General features: G+C 39.4%; 2 protein-coding genes across 2 annotated transcripts in view; one reads left to right on the plus strand and one right to left on the minus strand.

Annotated features, from left to right (window-relative positions):
- LOC133525017 (myotubularin-related protein 13) overlaps positions 1 to 24,900 on the minus strand; it is a 90,132-nt gene that overhangs the window by 31,647 nt on the left and 33,585 nt on the right. Inside the window, exons 4-12 of the mRNA XM_061861207.1 lie at positions 12,432 to 12,545; positions 11,278 to 11,497; positions 10,645 to 10,886; positions 9,941 to 10,191; positions 9,256 to 9,447; positions 8,611 to 8,719; positions 6,703 to 6,839; positions 6,380 to 6,491; positions 5,552 to 5,736 (exon numbers count right to left, since the gene is read on the minus strand). Of these exons, the coding sequence (XP_061717191.1) occupies positions 5,552 to 5,736; positions 6,380 to 6,491; positions 6,703 to 6,839; positions 8,611 to 8,719; positions 9,256 to 9,447; positions 9,941 to 10,191; positions 10,645 to 10,886; positions 11,278 to 11,497; positions 12,432 to 12,545 (1,562 nt within the window). The remainder of the gene's footprint in view (positions 1 to 5,551; positions 5,737 to 6,379; positions 6,492 to 6,702; positions 6,840 to 8,610; positions 8,720 to 9,255; positions 9,448 to 9,940; positions 10,192 to 10,644; positions 10,887 to 11,277; positions 11,498 to 12,431; positions 12,546 to 24,900) is intronic.
- LOC133525016 (uncharacterized) lies at positions 1,009 to 4,587 on the plus strand. Its single transcript, XM_061861206.1, has 4 exons — positions 1,009 to 1,164; positions 1,650 to 1,805; positions 2,524 to 2,685; positions 3,593 to 4,587. The coding sequence occupies exons 1-4, from the start codon at positions 1,024 to 1,026 to the stop codon at positions 3,755 to 3,757; spliced, it is 624 nt and encodes a 207-aa protein (XP_061717190.1). The 5' UTR covers positions 1,009 to 1,023; the 3' UTR covers positions 3,758 to 4,587.

Here is a 24,900-nt window from a genome sequence, read left to right on the forward strand (position 1 = left end):
TAATCCACCTCTATTTCAAATTATCTTTGGTTAATGTACGCAGCACGATGGAACATAAGTCGGAAATAAGAACTTAGAATGCCAGAGTCACGCTAAAAAGAACCTTACATCATTTTGCATAAGGTTTAAATTGGAATGATCAGCTGGTCGTATTCTCTAAAAGGTCTCGAAATTTGGAGAAAGACGAATGAATAATGAACAGCTCAAATCACACAACCAAATATATCTTAGTTGTATGTAGTTAAGAATTTAAATGGCGCTGACGACTATTTCTGTGTGTGCGGCATCTCTATACCGTGCTATATATACCTATATTATCTACTCTAGATTATTATATTTGCAGGGATCGTATTTATGAAACAATGAATATTCGATTCAACGTTGCGTAACTATTGTGCCCCATATACCCACAATCACAAATACGGCAGAATACGATGAAAGATAAATTGTAATTTACGCGATGGAATGTTTCTGGTGTGATTAGATCCTAACGAAGTAGGAAATCACGCAATTTGTATGCTTACTCAAACATTTTTATATGTCAAGCTAACATGGTCATTCGGTCTATATAAACTATTTAAAAAATATACAGGGCATGGACCCCGTATTCAATATTTACTGTTATCGACAGAGCATTAGTGAAGATTTGCGTTTCAACTTGGGCAAAAATGCTTTCGTATGTCCGAATGTTCACGTCTACATCTACAGGTCCCATTTCTCAACCGACTCTAATGAAATTTTGTGATCAGGTTCGATAGTCAGGATCAAGTCAGGATTGTTATTTAACCATGAGCAAACGTCACTTTTTATCAGTCGTTTCGTCTACTAATCAGTTTAAAAATCAAAATATTACAAACAATTCTACGACAGAGATTCATGTTCAGAGTTTGCTATGGTATGTTTTCCGCCACCGGCACATAAACATCCTTGATATGTCACTGATCATCGCTGACGGAACAATAGAAAAATTATCGTTAAAACCGATAAAATCGACATAGAAATCCTGCACGACACATAACAATTATGTGTAATGATATAAATAAATCGTTTAAGGCACAATGTTTGCATTGCGACGCTTTCAGCAATATGCTGAGATTTCTCGCAATAGGAGGCATATTTGCTTTTAGTTTTTTGATTTGTGGTATTTCCGGACAGAAGAATGTGGTGAGTAGTTCAAACTATTTTAAGTGATAAATTGATAATACACAAATACTGCTTATAACAAGTACAAAATGGAAGCAAATTGCTGGCACTTTTGGCATTTTATACTAGGTTATTTAAATAGTTATATCATTTGATGGGTGATTAAAAAAAAAAAAACTTTTTAAGCCTCGCAAAAATAAATACATATATGATTCATTTTTATTCAGATTTTTTTTTTCAAAAACAGTCTAGTACTATAATACCATCCCGTACCTTACCTAGCATTGGTTATATTTCCTTTGTAATGTTACAAATTATTATCATAATGTGACATTATTCTTAACAACAACAACAAACACTTGATAAAAATTTTGGCCATGCCAAAACTGTCCTCACAAAACAAAGACCATAATGGTATCTAAAATGATGTTTCTATCATGGTTTTTATTTTACATAGTTTAGGATTTCCCCTACAGTACTACTAAATTACGTTACGTACGTTCCAGGGCCCCGGAAAATGGTCAGTGCTGAACATAATGAAGTGTGACAATGACAACATGATGGTGATAAAACTGGACGCTAATAGGCGCAAGGTGAACCGGACGCACGACGGGTTCAACGCCAAGATCGAGCTGGAAGAGGAGATCAACGATGACTACGGGGTTAGTTCTTTGAATTGCTTGATGCCCTTCTTATGATAGATTGTTCCTTACACGTTTTTACTTAGCTTCACTCCGTAAAATTGTAGTGTTTTTCAATTGAATTATTATTACTACTTATAGAACCGGCAAAGAGGGCCAGTATTTTGGCCCATGAGTCCACAGAAGCGGAGCGTAAATCTCGCGACGTAAACGCGTAAGCGCCATGAATTCAACGGCGCTTACGACGTTTTGGTACAGTACGCGTGGTACAGGTTACGATTGCAACAATTTCATTGTTTGGTATGGCTTCTCTATAGTAACAATAACTCAAAGTGCTCTTACTTTTTTTATACATTACGGTCCGCCTGCTGGAAGCTCTTCCCGTAACCTATCGACGTAGGTAACTTCTTGGGTGTCACAGGTTCCTTAAAATGGTTTAGATTTTACACTCTATTTAGAGGAACCCTTACAGCTAAGTAGTAGTCCCTCGGGAAAACCAAACCCATCTACTAACCGTCTATGGTATCAAATTTAATTGGTTAGGAAACTAGCCTGGCCTTGTACACCGGTTTCGCAAGCTCGCCCACTTGTAATGAATACATATACAATAACAATATATATAATAAACGTACAACGAGCTGCGAAATTGCATGGACACATTACGAATGGAATTGGTCCATAAAGTGGCCATGCACGTTTGTAGCTGCGTGTACTATTCTTATAGAATTATATTTAACAGATCCGCCTAGATATTTGCAAAGTGGTAGAAGGCGGGTGCAAAGACTACAGTACAATGGCGGACGACTCTCTGATAAAGTTCGTCAAGAAATACGCCGAAGGGAATGTGAAGACTGCATTGGAGATCGCCAATATAGATCCGCCAGATTTCCCCGTGCCCATCGTAAGATGTTTATTTTGACTTTTTTATTTAAACATGTAGTTACAGGTCTAACGACACACTTGTTTTATATCGTATTTCGTTTTCATTTTGATCCCATCCACTTAACAGCCTACTTTTTTTTAATACTACGTCGGTGGCAAATAAGCATACGGCCCGCCTGATGGTAAGCAGTCTTACCATACTTCAGAAAAAAAAGCAATTTAAAGCAAAGCAAAGGTTCACTACATAATACGGTAGTAAAAAGTCGTTACAACTATCTTGAAGGCCCAACGGATTATCGACTCTATCTTTATTAATAATAGACTACAAGTTTAATAATATATAAAGGACCACCCCAAGCGTGAGACTGACCACCTACCTACCTCCCTCACTACCTGAAAATCGTCATTTTGAGTAAAGGCCCCGTATCTTTTATTGGACTTGTAATCTATTGTTCATAGAGACCTTCAAGATGGTTCTAACTACTTTTTAAGTGTTTTGCGGTAAACTTAACAATAGCTTTGTTTTCTTAAGTACGCTGTTAAGTGGATGAGACAAAAATAAAAACGAAACACTATAATTGAATTATTAACGTAACCTGACCTAATCCTTATGGTACTTAACTAAACGGGGTCGCCTTTAAGAGCTTACCCCTCTGTCAAAAACCTCGGCCAATGGTTATACTTATTTTACGGACTGACGTTTATCTGACATGGCTAATTGTACGTTACGTTGATATACATTTGACGTGCCCCTCCCCCGCAAAAATCGGCAGACTGTTTTGTACAAATTACAGACAAGGCGTCTTCAGTTGGTAAATTGCTCTAAGTTATGGTACAATTTAGAATGCCTCGAAACTTTCTGCTACCGCTTGAGGTCGGACTTTGAATACTTACATAATATGTATATCAAAATAATTGTTTCGCAGGGTGTCCACAACATAAAGAATTACCTTTTCGACTACGACGAGCTCCCACCTGAGGGCCCGTATGGCGAGTTTATGGCATGCGGCTATCTCATAAAGAATGCGAGGGAGGTTATGTGCGCTAAGATCCACACCTTATTCGAGGAAGTTGAAGATGACGAAAAGTAGAAGGAATAAAAGTATAAACTGATATGAGACACATACGATAATAATCTTCTAAGGCTCAAGATAGATACAAGAGGAATATGACACGAGAAAATAAGATTAAATTTATATTGTATTCAAAATTGTCATTGAAGTAATTTAAATGGAGCCGTAGGCTTTAGGAAAATAGACGGGGATTTTAATGTCAAGGGTAAGTCAAATTAGCAATTTTTGAACGTTTCCGAAGATATTTTTATTTATTTATTTAGAAAACAAACAACCTTTTACAAATATATCTAAAGTAAATGAACTAAAAATAGGCCTAAAGTTGCCTACGTTACTAAAAAAAATATTACATAGAAATGTAAATTACGCAATTATAGATTACCGGTTTAGTTATGTACTACATGCAAGTAAAGTAAAAAAAAACATACAAAACTATGAAAAATATGACTGGAACCAAATTTATCAAATTCTAGAAAACAAAATTTGCCGAACTTTGTTCTTGAACACGGACAAACTATGAACAAAAATATTTATATCGTTAAGAGATTCATTATACAAATAACAAGTGCGCCTAAAGAAAGAGTTTTAGCATACTGTGTGCCACAGGAGGAAATAGAAAATGTGGGTTTAGAACGTGAGTGGAACCGAGAAACAAACTAAACGTTAAACGTTATCTTGATTATTTCGTAAAGACAAGTGTTTTCTTACATATGAAAGACCGTACGCTCAGTACGGCCCATTCGTTCTTCAATGTTTTTTTTTTCTCCATGTCATCGTATATTGTATCATAAGGTTCCAAGCACCTTATCTTGTAGTTTTACAATAAAATATAAACAATATAAAATACATTTATGTTGTTATTGTTTATTCAAGAATCATGGATTGATTCATAAATTATTTATAATCCGCGACATAGCCTTTACTTTAGAAGTACAAATAAGCCGCCGGTTCTGTCACAAAATAATCAATGATAAAATTCGCAACAGGCTTCTTAATTAGTATTTTAAAAACCTAGTTGCAAAGACTACCCTGATTCGTAGCTGACTCAGACGTCCCTATGAGACTAGCAGCGTTGCCACGCTGAATTGGTAAGGAGATATGTGGGACCGGAACGGGAATCGCAAGCTATCTCAGTCGACCGCTGATGACCCATTACTTACTATGGGGTCGGGAAGTGAAGAGCTGAGACAGTACTAATTTAGATGCCTTAAAAATTTGGAACAGGTGCCCTTGAAATAGGGTGGCCATATGGCATTAGCCGCAAAACTGAAGACATGTTTGAATCCGTCCGTGTTTTTTTTTTCAGTGTATGACATTTATTTTAATTTAAGATTTATTTATTCGCTTAGTGAGACTTATATTTTCCGTTCTTTGGGTGAAAATGTACCTAGTTAACGAGCCTACCGAAGTAAATCTAACGGTTTTACATTTAAAAGTAGAAATAATATATATTCATATGAGGCTAATGCGCAGTAGTGTTAAGGCCTCATTGAATAGCACCCAGCGTCGTATTCAGTGGCTCATGCAGCGTTACGGAGAGCGTCTCAAGTGATTAAATATTTTCGACGCCGTACCAAACACAAAAGCTGTCACTCGGATCGTCACCGAAGTGCCAAAACTGAAATCGAAATTTATGCATATGCAAGATGTTGCTCTGCGGTGTTTGACGAATTAATGCGTCTTCGGCGTTGGACGTACGGTGCGGATATATCCGTCATTGGTGTCAAAAGTTTAAGCAGCATCTAACCCGCTGATCGCCGCCGCTCGGATCGGGATACAAACGCGGACACATACGAGGATCTTATGACATACCTGACTAGTAACTCGAACTGGTGGTGGTGCAGCAGGTGCTTGTTGCTGGGCAGGCGCGCGGCCAGGTCGCGCACGAGCGCTGCGCGCGCGGCGCACGCGCGTAACGCGAGCAGCACGGCGGGGAATGACTTGCGCGCGTCCGCGTAGCGGCATTCGAATATTGCTGCTATGCAGGCGCGGAGGACCTGTGAGGAAAAACAAATGTAATTAAAACGTAAACGTTAGAATGTAAAAAAATAAGGTTTATTTTTTATAAAGCAAAAACGTCTGCAAACGTTTATAACTAAAAAATTTTAAATTTAAGGAAAAATGGAAAGATCCTCCGGCAGGATGCCACCCTAAGGCGTTTTTTGCGTTTGTTAGAAAGAGACAACATATAACTGCGGATAGTAATGTAATGACCTCGAGCCGGCGCGCGGAGTTGGTGACGAGCACGTGGCCGGCCTCGGCCGCGCCCGAGGGCGGCGCCGCGGGCGGCACGATGCGCGGCACGGGGCCCGCAGCGCCGTCAGTCTGTAGGGGACATGTGTCAGGTTACAGTTACCTCGAGCCGGCGCGCGGAGTTGGTGACGAGCACGTGGCCGGCCTCGGCCGCACCCGAGGGCGGCGCCGCGGGCGGCACGATGCGCGGCACGGGGCCCGCAGCGCCGTCAGTCTGTAGGGGACATGTGTCAGGTTACAGTTACCTCGAGCCGGCGCGCGGAGTTGGTGACGAGCACGTGGCCGGCCTCGGCCGCACCCGAGGGCGGCGCCGCGGGCGGCACGATGCGCGGCACGGGGCCCGCAGCGCCGTCAGTCTGTAGGGGACATGTGTCAGGTTACAGTTACCTCGAGCCGGCGCGCGGAGTTGGTGACGAGCACGTGGCCGGCCTCGGCCGCGCCCGAGGGCGGCGCCGCGGGCGGCACGATGCGCGGCACCGGCGCCCTCAACGCTGTAAGTCTGCCAACAGAAAATTAGAGGTTAATTGTGGGCTTTTTGATGCAGTCCGTCTAAGCCAACTCTGCACAGACTTTGGCACAACAAAGTGTGGATGTGTCATTGTAAACATATCATTCATATTTTCACAGCGATATGCCTTAAAAGGCACAGAAACGTATTTACGGGTTCTTGTTATTTATTCAGTGGTACATATAATCAAAATCGAACTTACTTGGGATGCTCGGCGTTTCTGGCAGTGACCTCGTCGATGACCTCTTTAACGCGCACCGGGTCCAATGTCGGCAGGGGCGGCTGGTGTATACGAGCTGAAGCTCCCTCTGGTGGTCGGAGTATTCGTTGTTGGTATGTCTGCGAACCAAATAAGTCTTTAAATAGGACAGACTACAGGTTTGCTTGGTGCGCGGGACCCGAGACCCCGCCGTGTGCATGTTGTGTAGTTAATGCTGATGTTGGTGTTATTGGTGGTGGTGTTGTTTTTGTTGAGAAGAAGAGTGTTGTACTTTTGCTAGCAAGAAATTGCGACCACTGCACTCCCGCAGCTCAACCTTCTGACCCGATCCGGTAGACCGAAATCAGATTTTTCTGGAAGTCACCAGACCACCCCCTATATGACCGTACTAAACACCAAGACCTAAGGAACCTCCATGTAAGAGAACAATTATGTCAATGAGTCAGTCGGGCTGCTGCTTTATATATATACCATTGAAGATAAGATGGAGTAGAATACATCGTTGGCATGACACCAAAAGAAACAGTGTTTATTTCAACCGAGAGTAATTATTAATAATGTAAGCACAAAATATGACTCTATTAGAGTACCTTATTCACTAGAAAAATCTTCGCATAGGAATTAAAATTGAACACAATTTAAGGAAAAGTATCCACAACCCACAAAAGCCTACCATTATAATTCTGTTAAAGGTTAAGTCGATCCTTTTAACCCTTTGACGGCCGAAAACGGCCACAGACGTACACGGTTACAGTTGATATTAACCTTCGTGTATTCCGATAGGGTTTACGGTGGCGTGTTGAATAACGTGTACATAATAGGCGTTCAAGCTTCAAGGTTTAATGACAACATTTTTGAGGATGGATCCTTCAAAATTTGGCAGTGGGGTTTGGTATATGTACTTAGGTGTTGGGATTGTTGCAAATAAAAAGTTCAGACGCGGTAACAATAATAAATCTATATTAACACAACTCAATACTAAACTAACTCTAATTACAATAATAAGTAGGGAGCGATATATAATCGAGCTCGACCGTTAAAGATAGGTACCAAGAGAACGCGAGGGAGCGATACGATATCAAGCTCAACCTGTGATAATAGGTACGAGGCAACTTGTCGAGTTGACGTCTGACTACCAACTATCTTTGACTCCCGCGATTCCGATGATTATAACCTTGCATCAGGTACGCAATAGGAATAGCGGTACAGAACCTATAACGGTTTCGCACATGGCGAATCCTAACGTTTCCCACGAATTACCCCGCTGGCTACAAATTAGTTTATTATTTAAAGTTAACAATATTCGGAAACTGACAAAGAAATAAAACAAAGAGAGATTAACACAAAGGCAAGTGCCGACAAAGGGAAGGAAACAGATAACTTATATTACAATGTTTTTACAAGCTCATCCCTGTAACGGTTATAATAAACAGTTACGTATGCTATTAACTAAAATGCACATTGCGCATAACGGGAAAAGCTAAATTGATATATTATTTAATTAATATCATCTAAGCTTGGGCGAATGTAGGACGCAGTCCCTACAGTACCCCAGCATAAATTGATATATTATTTAATTAATATCATCTAAGCTTGGGCGAATGTAGGACGCAGTCCCTACAAAAATAATTCAAAAGAAAACCAGAAAACACTGATTTAAACTTTCAAGATTGTTACAGATTATTAAATTATAGAAACGGGACTTAATCGCGTATTAAGTTTTAAATTTACCTCCAACGCTTCTAGGACGGCGTTGTTACCGGGGTCTCGGAGAATTTAAAAGTCAATTTAGTCCCGTTTGTATAATTTACTAAAAGCCGAGAAGCTTGCAATCTGAGACCTTCTTTGACACTATTCACAGCAGAAAATGGAATGGCGATAAATACAAACCTGTGGATTAGGATTCTCGTTGAGTTGTAATTGCATTGCAAGGTCTTGTATGTGTTGCAGCTCCAGATTTGGATTTAGTGATTCTAGCCGCAACTGTTCTGGTAGGTTCCTGAAATAAAAGACAAAAATACTCTTGAAAATATAATTGTGGGAAAAAGGAATGATTTTATGAACTATATTCCGAAAAGTTTATAGATAAGTTACTCCAAAATCTGGAAGAACTAGATTACAAGTAACTGTCAATAAAATTCAGCACCGACGATTATGTATTCCGCCGGGATTGCATTCAAATTGTCCCTTGAAGGGGATGGTCCATGTCCCTGCTTTTAAATAGAAATAACCTTAGAACGATAGAACCGATGCTCTGTTTTAACAAAGTTAAGTACTATGGCAGTCAACATTCTGAGATTTCTACCGTCGGAGTTTCATGGTCTAACCTATACAAGTTCTATTCTATTGCTGTATAGTCACGAGCTATTGTTCGTTCCACTTATGCTTGGCGATGAACTGATATAATTGTCCACAACAACGAGAGACAGAAACAACATCAATATCCATCCTCATCTGCTGACTGTGAGAATGGGGTAAATCCACTCCACTTCATAAAAATGTATGTGTGGAATGTGAGGGATGGCAGGCACTCACTGCACGAGCTCGTCCCATATGTCGGTAGGGCGCCACGGCGGGCCGCGCTCGGCCACCAGCCCGTTGAAGAACATGGAGTCCAGCAGCCGCACGGCGAACGGGCACTGCGCCAGCCCGCGGCTGCCCAGGAACCCCGCCTTGTGGAACGTGAGCACCGGCGACGGGTGAATGCGGATGATTGTGAGGCAGTGTCTGGAAACAATGGATGTACGTTTAACAGATGTCTGGATATGGAAATTCGAGTATTATACTTCTATATATATATATATATATATATATATATATATATATATACCTATACATATCAATTAGTTAGGTTTATACTAGTTCATAGTAATATCTCTAACCCTTTAACCGCCAAAAACGTCAACTGACCATAGCTCAATATCAACTTTTGTACACTCCGACATGGTTCACAATGACGCGCCGCACACAGTAGACGTGGCGTTCAAAGGGTTTAACCCTTTAAAATTAATGAATTGTAGAGTTTTAGGCGACGTTTTACAGTTTGTATGGAAATCGTCAGACTGGAATGACAGCTTTGTCTTAGTTGACTTAATAAGTGGTGGTTTAAAGGCTAAATTCTCGGTCCATGGCTCTAGTTGTAAAGTCAATGCTAGGTCTTTTTGGAATGATGATAGCTTTGTTTTCCTTCTCCTTCTTCCTTTTGCTGAACATTACTGACCTGTATCCCTGCAGCAACTTCGCCAAAGTCCTCATGAATACGGCCCTGATCTCCTTATCCAGCATATGAGGCGGTGAAGCCGCAGGAGGTGGTGGTGCGAAGGCTGAATCGGCGGACCGTAGCTCTGGTTGTAAGACTAATGCTAAGTCTTCTTGGAGGGATGATAGGAGCTTCCCGTCGGGCCGGGGGATGTTCACGCCGGCGGGAATATGGAGGGAGCCCACGTCCAGATCTGCTACTATTACGTCTAACTGAAAATTAAATGAAAATAGGTTGATATAAGTATAAGTTATTGTAACTGACAAAAACAGTGGCAATTATGTCTTTTCAGTGCGATTTTCAAAAACTTGCACATTTTATGTAAATTAAATATCAATGTTCAATTATTTCCAGTTCGCGCACAGACATTTTGTAGTCCGATCAAATCTTGGACTAGATCTATTAGGTCGTTCTAGATGTCTCGTCGCGACTAAGCAACATTTTGAATTTAGATCGTTAAATTGTGTGTCCAGTACGATTATGTTCGATTGTCAGTCGTGCAGCATTTATAAATTTAGCACGGGAGATGAATAGATTCAGGGACTGAGGATGCAGAAGCTTGTGCGAACTTAAATTATAACAAAATGTACACGCGGACACCAAATAAATATCATCTAGCATTCAAGAGAACCCACACTATAGTTGTTTTATCAATCGATTCTTACCAACTCCGACACCTCCTCCTTCAAACTGGAATGCACACCAATAAGGAACGGCGTGGGCGTTGCCAGCACCTCCACTAGGCCGGACGGCAGCAACGGTATGTACACGTGCGCGTAGCGGAACGGGAACATGAGCGCGGCGAGGGCTCTACAGGCGGCTGCTAGGCGCGCCGCCGCGAGGGAGACGAGCAGGACTTTGTGCTCGGACATCACGGCGCACCAGAGGGTTACGGAGTTGTGGATGCCTGGAAAATTAGAAGTTAGATATCTATGATGTATCGAAGAGAATACAGCAGTGTTTTCGTAAAATATAAATAAAATTGGTCTTAGTCTCCAAGTCATCATGACATAAAAGTCTTGAACTAATGTCAATTAACTTTTAGAGATTGCAAGGATACTGTTCTGCAATCGTGTTGTGAGAACCCTCGAGATGGTAGCGCGTGTGCTGATGCTTAAGAGGATCTGCAGGATGGCAGGGTCGGCAGGACACCTACACCATCACTCACCTAACAACCGCACAAACATGTGCACGGATCTGTACGTGCCTGCCGGTCGCCCGCGCCGATGATTTAGACTATATAGAGGACCAGCAGGTTGCTCACCAGCGTCGTCACGGGTCTTCCACCATCTACTCACCTAATAACCGCAGTAGCATGTGCACGGATGTATGAGTGACGGGCAGCGGAGGTGCGGCCGGGGGTTGCAACGCCTGGCGGTCGCCCGCGCCGATGCTGAAGCGGACCTGCGGACCACCCGCTGGAGGTACTAATACGCAGCCCAGCAGGTTGCCCACCAACGTCTCCAGGGGTACGCCCAGGTTCTCTACCCATACTGTGTAGATTATGCCCAAGCAGTTCTGGAAAACAAAATAAACCGTTCTTAGTATAATTAATAGCTGCATCTGCTTCATTTATAGACTTGCCAAGATTCGCATTTGTAGTAACTGCATATATACTGCAGTTTAAAATCGTAGTATTAAAAGAAAATGAGAGCTACTAAAGTAGTATTGTATGAATTGTGGAAGCGGCCGTAAAAATGCCAAAGCATTGTTAATTCGTCACGTCAATTTCCGTTACGCGGAAAACCGTTACGAATTCCTTATTTATAAACTGCATTGGAATGGCGTACTAAAGTTAAAATGCCGGGAGCTCATAAATCTCAATCCCTATCGGTTTACCTATTTTCATACCTTATCTAGCTAATACTACATTTTATGGTAGAAATGTAAATATAGTAGCCATATGTATATCTAAACCAATGGAGCTAAAATGTCGCCCCTTTCGTATCTTTTGCACGTTATTAAAAGAAACACTCTTAACTAACCATCGGTGGACTTTATCTTTAGGTATAAGGTTTACGAATTACCAGTTAACATGGTGTATACATTATGTACTAATTAGAATGTGGGGAATTTCAACTTCTGCGATGAGATGTTCCTGTATTTAAAGGCCTGATGTAATCATATTGTACAGCGACCCGCAAACGTGCATGAATGAATTATGAATGAAATCTATTCATAAAGTGGCCATTCAATTTTGCGGCTCGGTGTATATGGCATATACCTAAAGCTAGTTAGTGACTCGACCGCTTAAGCTGCCATTCCACTGAGGTGGAGATGAGCAAAGATCAGAGGAGACGTGCGGGAATCAACCAATAGCATAGGTTCTAATTCAGCGGAGCGGTGAAAAAATAAAACTGTGGTGCGTCATGTTGGCCACCGCCCGCGACTCCAACAACTCGTCCCTTGATTGTTTACACTGATATATTGAGCTAGTAAGTGACTCCCTAACCCGAAAGGTGTCCAGGTAGTCCTGTCGCGACACGATTACGAGGCACTTGGGCGCGTACATGATGCTGTGGTGCGTGATGTTGGCCACCGGCCGCGGCTCCAGCGACTCCTCGTCCTGCAACAACAAGTATATTCGTTTAGCAATGCTCGGCTGGATGGCGTAGTTATAATAGTTAATGATTATGGATACATTTCACGGCTTTCATCTTACACTTAAGTGAAAGGATTAATCATGCCTATAAGGGTCTAACAAGAAAATATTGATTTTATGACATCTACAGGAAATGCGCATACGCTACGTAATATTAAAAACGTTTTTAAACATTGGGTTGTAACTCACACTTTAGGAATTTCTTCGACATTGTTTTAAGCAGGAAGCTTTAATGTAAATCCCAGTTATGCAAGACATTCACATTAATAGGCACATAGTGACATAACGTATGCAGATATGCCTAGATCCCTATAGTAACTAATATGTGTGTAAGCTATTAATGTGTATGTAATACACGGAGTAGTAAATGAAACTGGCACGCATTTGTATATTAAATATATGTCCATTATTTTGGATACTATCAAAATAGGTATTAATCCGTGAACTATTTTCCGTTTATCCCGTATTTTTCCGATACAGGTTAATAGGTCGTATTGCATATATACATATCCCTTTGAAAGACGTCAACGGGCGCGCGCGGTACTTCAAAATATCAACCTTCGTACATTCCGAAAGGTTCACGAATTCACGATATGACGCGCCGCACACGATAAGCGTGGAGTTCAAAGAGAAATGACATTTTGACAATAGTGGGTTTTGCTGCAGAGTTTATCCAAGATGCGTTACTTTAAATTAGATTTCAATTGAACTACTTACTTAGTGAATTAATGTGTCGCTGGCTTTAGATCAATATTGCGGTCATTGAGGATAAAAGAGTAAAAAAAGGGAAATAGTTACTAACATTGTTTTAATGAAGTAGGTACTGGCATTTCATTACATTACAGTTTTTTCACAGTTAGAGCTACATATGCGGTTTTTTTGCGGTTTTTATTAAGGAAAATGGTTACGTAGTTCTAAACTAAACGTATTTGCTTATTCTATATGTGATGGCAAGCCTACAAATTGTTGACATTTCTCTTGTACTTAACGGGCACTAGGTAAAATACAAAGACATCATTACTATTTACGGTACTAACGCTAAGAAATGATGACACCGCCGTTATATAAAAAAAAAAATATATTGTTGTAATATTAAATTATACCGCCAATGGTATTATTTATTTATTTTAATTAAAACCTTATTTGTAATTCATTATTACTTGCATGAATTGCATGACATTGTAATGTTTATCGTAGTATGTAAGGTTAGGTTTATATCTTATACATAGTTAATTTAGTTAGTAAGTAAAAAACAATATTTGTACGCCAATCATGGCAAAACAAGGATCGGTCAAAACCAAAAATGTAACACCCAACGATATACGCTTGTTTGTCTCAAATAAACATTCATTCATTCATTCAAAAGCTGTCATAATCATTAGGCTTTAAAATAAAATTAATATAGGTAATAACCAAAATACAAAATACGTGAAACATAACGCTGTGAAAGCGAAAACTTTGATAGAAAAGTCAACCCGTTTTATACGTAAGTACCTATTCCCTAGTTCCTTACGTTATTTAACATTTGTATATGCAAAGTGAAATATGTTTTTCTCTTCAATACCCACTTGCGGCAGCATATGTATATGTAATCGTCTGTATAAGCAGTTGTTACACATCCATCAGTATATCTAGTACAGACCATGCATTAATTACAAAACAAAGAGGGAACTTGCGTAGGACCGGAATGTAAGTAAGGAAAAAACAGTTACCGGAGTAACCGTTTGCATTAATGCATTGTCGTGTTTTATGGAGTATGACTACCTTCCCTACACACTTGATCGAAATTGTTCGAGTGTCAAAATGGCATACTGTTCTGCTTGTTTTAATTCTATACGAATTAGTCATAGTCACCAATTCCGTAATCAAAATGTACGCAATGTAATGTCAGTAGAAAAACTTCGTAAGCGAGCAAGGTGTTCAAAATAACCTGCACACATTCTCTGCTACTGACTCCCTTTAAGTATCCTCCAAAAGCAAAGGGATTCAAAATATTCCCAAAATCAGAGTAATTTTATAAATCGAATGAGTTTCTATTGACTAATGCATTTATAATCACCAAATGTGTTAAGCTATCGTATGCTGATGTCTCTCTATATGTCGATTTACATCTAGCCGGCTGTCACAAGTTTTCATTCACTTTGTACAGACTTTGCTCCGAGTCTAAAGTATCTGCTCGTGTAATAAAACTCCTAGCTGCTCCGTACCAGAGGCATTACGGATGCAAGCAGCAGACCTTGCTTACTGGCATTCATCTCCGAGGGAGTGTCGCCGGCGAAGTTCCCGCTCACACCGTACAGACAGTCTGAAGCAACTCCTAGTTGCTCCGTACAGAGGCATTACAGATGTTAGCAGCAGACCGCGTTTACAGGCATTCATGTCTGAGGGACCGTCGCTGGCGAAGTTCCCGCTCACACCGTACAGACAATCTGAAGCAACTCCTAGTTGCTCCGTACAGAGGCATTACGGAAGCTAGCAGCAGACCGCGGTTACTGCCATTCATCTCCAAAACGACCGACGAAATTTCCACTCCCTTTGTGCAGACTTTGCTTCAAGTCTGAAGCATTTTCTCGTGTAATAGAACTCCTAGCTGCTCCGTACAAAGAGACATTACAAAAGCTAGCATTCACTGCCGCGTTGACTGCCATTCATACCCGAGGGTACTCACTTTGTACAGACTGCTCCAAGTCTGAAGCATCTGCTCGTGTAATAAAACTCCTAACTGCTCCTACAGAGGCATTACGGAAGCTAGCAGAGACTTGCGAAGTTTCTACTCACTTTGTTTGCTCCAAGTCTGAAGCATTTTCTCGTGTAATAAAACTCCTAGCTGCTCTGTACAGACTTACAGAGGCATTACGGAAGCTAGCAGCAGACCGCGTTGACTGCCATTCATCTCCGAGGCAGCGTCGCCGATAAAGTTTCTGTTGTAATTAAGCCGTTCTTATTACAGTTGTCTCTGGGATAGTTTGAGGGAAAGCGCGGTTAAATAGGGCTTGAAATCCCGGTATATACAAATAATATTAAACCCTTCGCTGGATCTCGAAAATATGTAATTAAATTTTCAGCTAACAAATTGAATTATCAAAGTCAAATAACATACAAGTTAAGAATTTAAAATAACGTACAGGATAGTACCTGTTGAACAAGTCTAGAACATGAAATTTGACATGAAGTTATATCAAAGACGGGCAAAATAAACTGGAATTTACACTAGTATATTTCATCGACAAGACTCGATAAACTTACATTTGTATCGTTGCCAACACTGCTTTCAGGCGAGTGTGGGGTGTGACTGTGATGCGACTTATGCGACGCGACCCCCAAATGCGCAGAATTGATGCACGGACTATATATTATTTGTCAATAAAGGGAACAATGGCAAAATTAAGTGCATAAGCACCAACACATTTACCTCTTTAAGGGCTACTTGCACCATCCCATTCCACTCACTTGGGGTTGTACTGGTAACCATGGTAACTTCATGTTTTATCGGTTAACCCCGGGTTAGTGATTAGGCGGGCAGACATGCCTCGGCCGAGGCACGTCTACACTGGCTGGTTTGTGCTTGAGGAAATTGCCTCGCGCGTATGCTCGCTCTGTGTGGACCCGCCTTATGGTGCAAGTGACCCTAATATAAGTGTTATCTAAGTTATCGGTACCGGTTTTGGTTTACGAACATCAGTAGTATGACTTGCTTATATGAAAAACCTAGGTGGCCGACTCGCACTTGGTCGGATTTTTTTTAAACAAAACAGTTACGCAATACCAACTAGGCTAATTACATACGTTGCCGCACGTCAATCATTTAGTGTATTCAAAAGGAATAAGAGCAAATGACGTTCATAAACATAAAACCTTCTTCTCCTAAATACTTTTCTTTTACCTAATTCACTTTGCAATCTGTTTCTACTGTGAGTTCAAACCTAGTGTAAGTGGACCGCGAGTGTCTACCAAAAACCAATTCCGAGAGGCCACTTGTAACGTGTAACTTTATTTATTTATTTATGTTCAGGAGAACCAATAGCTTTAAACTTACAATAGAAACACAAGATCAATACAGAAAGCCAATTACAGGAACTCACGAGTGATTATAAAGTATACAAAAAAAAAAGTAATGCTAGCACTGACGCACCCACACATGCGTACAATGAGAGAAAAAAATAAAAACAATTGAAAATAAAAATAGAAGCCATTAAAATAGACCCTAGGTTCTGAAAAACTTACGTTCATTAGCGCCCAGAATAATTAAGGTCTCGAAAAAAAATATGTTATAAAATAGCTATCTTCTGCCCGCGACTTCGTGGAAGAGTTTGATGATGATTGATAAAAGCTTTCCTATAACTATCCGCCGATCCTAAAACCATCTCTATACCAAATTAAGCGGTTTAAACGTCAAGAGGTAACAGGCAGACGGACATAATTAGGTACTAATTTATATAGGTAGTCTTAGGGATGGCCGAATTAAATGGATCTGAAATTGAAGTCGAAGAATAATAATAAGAATAGCCAAGGAGATACAAATAAGAATAGCCTATCATTAAGCTAATAATTATGAACCTAATAGGAAACCTCTTACAACAGACAAAAAAGTAGTGGATCTTTTAGACAACATGACGCTGATACCACTTGATAACATCCCGTACTAAATGAGCTTGACTCGTTTGTGCTTGGTGGTTAGGAATAACAACGAAGCTATATGCAAATCCTTCCATTGTCGAACTGCTAATGACCGTGACTCATGCGTTATACTTGCGAAACTAACGCTTTAATGACAAATGACGGAACTGACCAAGTATTTATTATGTAGTTTTGGCGTTTTTCTTTGGCGTGGAAGAACTAGATATTTGGAAGATGCTATTGGTATTTGTTTTGGCTTTTTGACCGCGTTCCATTCTAGGATTAAGTTGCTTTGCGGTGTTTTCAAACCAAATACCAGGTTTCTGTAGCTTTGACTTCCTGAGGTATTTATTTTTATTTCCTCTGATATTTTTAGAAACTGTGTTGCTGTAGACTATTAGACAGTATTTATTTTTGTTTCATCATTAATTATGTCTAATGTGGTTTCGCCTTAAATATGGTGATTTGATACAATTGAAGTATTGTCTTACAAACATCTGTAAATATAATTAGACAATAATTTATTACTGGGGAAGTGCTGGTGGCTTCGGTAGGGTAAACCCCGGCTCGTACCAATGAGTGTTCCTGTAAGAAATATCATTTGATATGTACCACTCGCTTTTCGGTGAAGGAAAACATTGTGTGGAAATCGGACTAATCCTAATAAGGCCTAGTTTACCGTCTGGGTTAGGTCAGATAGCAGCCGCTTTCGTAAAAACTAGTGCGTACGCCAATACTTGGGATTACTTGCCAAGCGGACCCCAGGCTCGTATGAGCCGTGGCAAAAATGCCGGGCCAACGCGAGGAAGATGATGATGAATAATTTATTGCTTGGACCGTAATAAAATAACACCTATTACGGTTTGTCTTCAAATATTACTGTACCACAACTACTACACGTGTAGTTAGGTAAAACCTGTAAATCAGTTCGCAGCGCCGTGCCTTTTAACATCGTTTTACATATATTGTATTACAAACACATTTATGTCAGAAGGCAATCTGGTATCCAGTTGCCTCACACCTACTAATGCATATATTGCAAGTATAATCAACTACAGAAGTGTTTGTGTTTTAAATATCCGTTCGTAAGGATAAAGTTTTTTACCACTGCCAAACATTGGGTTTTTCTAACCCTTTAACGGTCCAGATTATAAGAAATCTTCAATTCAAGCCTCATTACCACCTTAGTCTTAAAAAATCTTAAGAAAAAATACAAACAAATGAGGTGTCAGCCTATAAAGGGTTAAAGCTTACTCAGCCCTAGCCAGCAAACAGTTTAGCAAGAATTAGAAGGTATAAGAGAATACATTTCTATTCTATATTGATAGTATAGATAGATGGATGTCAATGAATAACAGATTAATTTTTCGTGGAATGCTAAAATAAATTTCTCTGCTAATACAAGTAATCTAAAATGATATTCATGACAGACGAATGAGTGCGCGCATGTTACATTTAATTCTGTAGGTACTCGTACCTATGGCCCACGGGTAACTAAATGTGCTGGCTAGAAACATTTATGAAACCTAGATTGAACAAAATATTCCAACATGAAGGCCTGTACTAACAATCGCTCTAAAAGTAGACGAGAGCACGAAGAAGTTATTTCATTCCACAGATTGCTAACGCGCAAGGATCTCAAAAGTCCCTTTGAAAAATTCTCTTTTGTGTACATTTTCGTCGAAAAAGTTTCTGGAGGCGCTTTTAAAAATGACGACCGAATTTTTTTTCATGAACACTAAGAACAAGGAAGCAAGGAATTTCTAAAATGCCTTGTACATTAGAACAGACTGATTTTTGGAGATTTCTGGTAGATCTTCTTTTTAACCGACTTCAAGATTTCAAAAGGAGGAGATTCTTAATTCGGTTGTATGTTTTTTGTTTTTAATGTTTGTTACTTCATAACTCCGTCATTTCTGAACCGATTTTGAAAATATATTTTTTATTGATTTTATATATATACCCACGCTAGCCCAATGCGGATTGGGGACTTCACATACACCTTTAAATTTCTTCGCAGATGCATGCAGGTTTCCTCAAGATAGCCCGAGCCCTCTCGCGCATGAGAGGAGGCCTGTGCCCAGCAGTGGGACGTATATAGGCTGAATTATTATTTTTTAATTATTATTATATATATATATATATATATATATAACGGGACTAATCTATATATATATATATATATATATATATATATATATATATATATATATAGATTAGTCCCGTTTTTGTCAAAACTTAGTTCTGAAGATGGGGTCCATGAGGGATCGAGGGAACTCCTCAAATGTTAAAGGCATATGTATGTAGCTTTAGTATTTTCATCAACAAATCAAGCATTTACGTTTGTAGTGGAACTGCTCATGATGAGCAGAACGGTACTTTTCAACGACGCATAGTTCACGTTTGACAATTTGTTCTTTATTTATCTGGTGCTGTATTTCATGCATGGTGTGATTAAATAATTTATTTCGTATTCAGTCGAATACCCTATTGCGGGTATCTTACCAGTCAACAATAGGGCAAATCTAAAATGTGTCAAGGTGGGTGCAGTGACAAAAAACATTTTACCTCCTTTTCTACATAATTAGGCGTAGGAAGGTGTCTTTTTTATTTCATTCTATGAAATCCAAAATCAACAATAATCTTTCTTTCACCGGTCTCCCTCATTGAAGTCGGTTTTTTTTTTCTTACAAATTATGTAGTACGCATACCTCTACGGTTCGGACATAGCCTCTACGTACGTAAACCAAGTTAAAACTTATCTTATGGTTTGTGTATGGTACTTTTGTATATATATAAATAACGTCCAAAACGTAAACAAAACGCTCGATTTAACTTACAGTAAATACGTACGACTATGCAATGCATGACAGCCCACCGGCGGTGTGATCAAAGCACCATAACATTGCTTTGTGCGTTAATGCAGACACCTACCTACATACGAGCATGTAAACAAACTGCCCGCCGACATTTTCTCGGTTCCATATTCTGCCAGAACTCAAAATCCCTAAAACGTAGCATACAAGTAAAATAGAGTGACTTCGTACTACACGTACAAATAAACCGACCCGAGTTTTTTTTTATATCACGAAACTTGAACACACCCCCTGAAGACACCCTATACTCCGCGACAGACTAAATACAAGGCGTTATCATAACTAAAGGGCAGATGATACATGCGTTAAATACGGTTGAGCACAATCACTGACAGGTAATTTGACCCCGAACTGTAGAGATATTTGGAATTCCAGGATGTCAGATACTTTTGGCGCGTTGTTTCATTCGCAACTATTGATGCTAACTGTACTACTCCGATTATTTGCAATGACTGTTTTGGACATAGCTTGGCTTCCGATGCTGGCTTGGTTTACCCAGGTATTGGCTGTTGTATTTATAAATGTTGTTATGTATTTTTCATGTCACTATATGATGTTACTATAATGTTGTACTGACTTGTAAAAGAGCCCTTGAGGCCTAATTGCAGATTTTTTTTTTTGAATTTGGAAATTTTGAATTTTGAAAGTACGTAAAGCCATGAGGTGCAAGTCAGAAAATCGAGCCAAGGTTGTTTACTAGAGTATTTGCTCATTCGTAATTCCGGGTCGGTATTCGTAATTGTGTTTATCGAGGTTGTCGGAGATGTATTACGAGTAACGTATGTGTTAACGTCGAGGAGTTGAGAGGATGAAAAAGATTGTTTATAAATTGATTTGTGAAATTGGTTCACGTTTACAACTCTACAGTGCAGTGCTTCGTTTAGATTTTTCGTTGTTCTAAATTAAAATGCTTCTTTAGGAGAACTGCTCATTGATAAAGAAACAACCGGTTATGCGTTAATAGTATTTAAAGGATTTGTTGCAATTTTGACTTCATTCTTTAATATTTAAAACCTAAAATACATTATAATTTATAATATACATATAAAACTAACAATTACTGTTTTGTTACTATTTCAGTCACACTCCAATATATTAAGGAAACCCAATGAAGCATGCGTATATCATTTTCCTTGCGAACGTTTATGATTATTACGTTGTTATGGAAATATGCACCATTCGTTCCGCGATACGAAACACCTGAAACCTTATCGACAGGCTGCATCAATACAAACTTGGCCTAATAACGGTGAGCACTTCACTGCAGGTAAATAATAATAGTTATAAAATGATTTATTGTGCACTACTAAAGAAAAGTTCATATTACAAACGCTAACAATCGATCTCTTCCAGACAACCTTCAGATAGCGAATCAGTGTCAAAAAATCTTACTTATCAAAAAAAAACAATTAGTGTTACGAAACTATGATTACAATTTTGTCATATAGGCTTTGTACGCCATTTGCTTCTTTGTAATACAATACAAGTCAGAGATTCAGGGCCGTTTTGACACGTGAAATCGACGATTACACGGAGATGATGTCACCAACGATGTGCCTAATAACAAAATGATAGTTATCTGAAATAGGTACCATAAATAAATCTTCGAGATGACGCGGACGTGTGGGGAATTCTGTTATTCGAGTGATCGAGATGTCACATAAGCGACAATATCGCGAAACGAGCTTTCATTATTACGGCTGATATCCGCCCTCGTCCGAACCTCTTTACCGAGCAAAGCATAAAGTCATGTCACGCGACGATCTGAGTTATCGCTACGAGTATTTATAATAGTCAGTTCTTTACAGGTTTTAGGTTGTGTAATTAAAATTCTCAGCCTAAAAATTAACTACCTTAGCCAGATCCACACAGACAATTCACACAAGGATGAAAGGAGCTTAATGCTCTGCCCACCCCTGACGGAAAACCACACAGTGCCAGAAAACCATTAACACTAAACAGCTTTTACTCAAAGGGTGTACGCGCCAAACAGTACCTACCTTCGAAGACCCAGTTAAGTGTCAATTCTTGAACCGTATTACAACGTAATAAGGTTTAGAAATGGTTAGTCGAATGTATAAAGTATGCCGCCCGTTCCGTAAGGAACAACGCCCGTGGCGCCCAATAAATCTATTTTAACAAGCGATATCCAAACAGAGCGTTACTCACGCGTGCCCATAAAGCTGAAAGCGATCAAACCGCTGGCTGTAATCGAACAGCGAATAAAAAGGCTATTCCAGTAACTCAACTAGCAACAAAATTTCTATTATGTCCTCAAATCCAGAATAAAGATATTTGTATTATATTTCCTTCTTTTAATGTGCCATGACAAAAATGGTCGAAGCGAAAACAGAAGGGATACGGTGTATGCCTCGAGAGGCTCCAGGGACGGTTGTAAGTAGTAGTTTCCTAAAAAGAAATTAATATCCCTGTACCATATTTTGATCAATCGCCACTTCTATATGAGTAAAACAATTGTTGTACTTTTTCTTATCATCTTCTTTTAGACAAGCTGTCAATGCTTTTCAAAACAAATGCAATATTACTCGCGAAGTGCAAATGTGGCTTTCCGTCAGAGCTTTGCTTCATCTGCAATACGGACTGCTTATTTTGTCAGTCTTTACTATAATATGGACACTTATATACCAGCTAAAACACGAAATTAGAAGTAAATCAGTCTATATTTCGACCCAAATAGTTAATTACAATGACAGACATTCCAGATTGATTCTTATTATGAAGATAATAGAGTCAGTTTGGCTCAGCAGTTCTAATAAACATTGCGTGACAAGATCAGTAGGACGAACAATAAAAAGCCTAAAGCACTGACACATTTAAGTATTAATAGATGTGCCTGAGGACGAGTACGGTGTGTTGTTTCTTGATGTGGAAGTACAATCGTCCACTTCGTTAACTGACACATCATAAACCTTAAAGTAATAACATAAGGTCACTGATCATTTAAGAGTGTTGATGTAATGTAATAGATAGTAGAGCAGATTATTAAGTGATCTTACGGCCTGGGCTTGAGGCTTGAGGAGAAAAAAACTTCACTGATATGAGCTCGACGATAGTGATAATTACCGTTAATATACCTAACGTTTCATCAAAAATTATAAAATAATATAAATAACGGTTATTACAATATTTAGTCTTTAAAAAAAAAAAAATTGAGCTATTTAAATTGAGGTTCGATTTAAGAATCTAACACTAATTTAAAACCAATTTCGGCATTTCCTAAAGTATTGCGTCATATCAGGACGTGTTTAATTGTTACATTACAAATGTTACAATGGTTGTGAACGCTCAATTGTGGTCAACCGAGTCAATCAGTCAGTCAAGTTTACATTTACTACTTATAAAACTACAAAAACATAATTTACTAATAATTCACCACATATATTATTACATTTTTCGTTTCCAGGATCCAAACATTGTTTCCCATATTTTCATTGGCTAACGACGATTCGCATTTGTATCTTTCCCAAATGATTATTTAGCACAGGTCTAAATGATAGCGCGCTCAGATGAAAACATGCGAAATATTACTCTGGTAAACGTTAGTTTGACGACTAAAGCGGCCCACGATTACCAGTTCGGTACAGGCCTGTATAGGCCTGTCAGTCAGCTATTCGCGATGTCAGATTTTGCGAATAACTGACAGGCCAATATCGTCCGGCGAACTGGTAAACTGTGGGCCTCTTAACGTTCTGCGATAAGTGTGTAGAGAAATAAAATTAGCAGGCAGTACACCGGTCTATTGCTCTTTATTGCTTCGAAGAATGCATGACACAAGTGATACACATAAAGATCGTTCTTGATATTTTCGAATGTTGACTAATCGTCTTCAATAAATTGACAAGGCCGAAATACAAATGTAGTAAAGTCAAGAAGACTACCTCTACCAATCATGACAGTCTTTCATTCTATAGCTGCCAAGGACCTTTGTATGACTGCCTGTAAAACGGAACACTTTCTTATAAAACAAAACGCAGCACTAAGGAAATGAAACATCCTACTACATTTATCGTAAATCGTAAGCCACATCCGCCATAAGAATAAAACTCTATTTAAGTACCGTCCAATCTTCCGCATTTCCTTAAGTGCTACTGACGATCAGACGAAAAGTAGTAACAACGTTTCAAAGTTACTGGCTTTTCGTTTTGGTACGTGAACTTGAGTTATTAAAATGTTAAAGTACGAGACAAGTTACGGGAATACATGGGAGAAAATTAGATTAAAATAATAATAATTAGCTATGTGTAAGGTGCATGGTAAGCGATGACGATGAACGGCGAGGCAACTAATGTGTTCCATGCGTGTTCCATGGGCTTTAATGTTTATACGCGTAACCACTATAACTTGAAGGTATTAGCTATAATCGTTAAGCAGTATAGTCAAAGTTTACTTTGATTCGTGTTTCAGTTGGCTTCCAATCACTACCGTGCTAGACTCAAACCACAAAATATTTTTAAAGGTCACAGACTGACCAATATAAATACGACTCCTATTACGAATAGCTCTTACAACTAAGCTATACTGGCCGATCTCATCATCGACTACGAATGTTCTGTCTATACCCACGAGTAATTAAAACGGGTCACATCATATAGAATTTATGTACAAACTGACCTGTTTAAATTGTTATTGAGTGTAGATAGCACACCCATCAAGCCGGCCCCTGAGCTTCAATTAATAGACGAGCAAAAACGCGTACTAACAGCAATACTTCTTCTTAACTGGGGGCCTACCGCGAACGCCGAAGTTCGCAAATTGCGGGCATCTTTCTTTTTTACTCCGATTAAGGCGTAACTAGAGTGACAGAG

The sequence above is a fragment of the Cydia pomonella genome, chromosome 14 (assembly GCF_033807575.1).
Source record: "Cydia pomonella isolate Wapato2018A chromosome 14, ilCydPomo1, whole genome shotgun sequence".
NCBI lineage: Eukaryota > Metazoa > Arthropoda > Insecta > Lepidoptera > Tortricidae > Cydia > Cydia pomonella.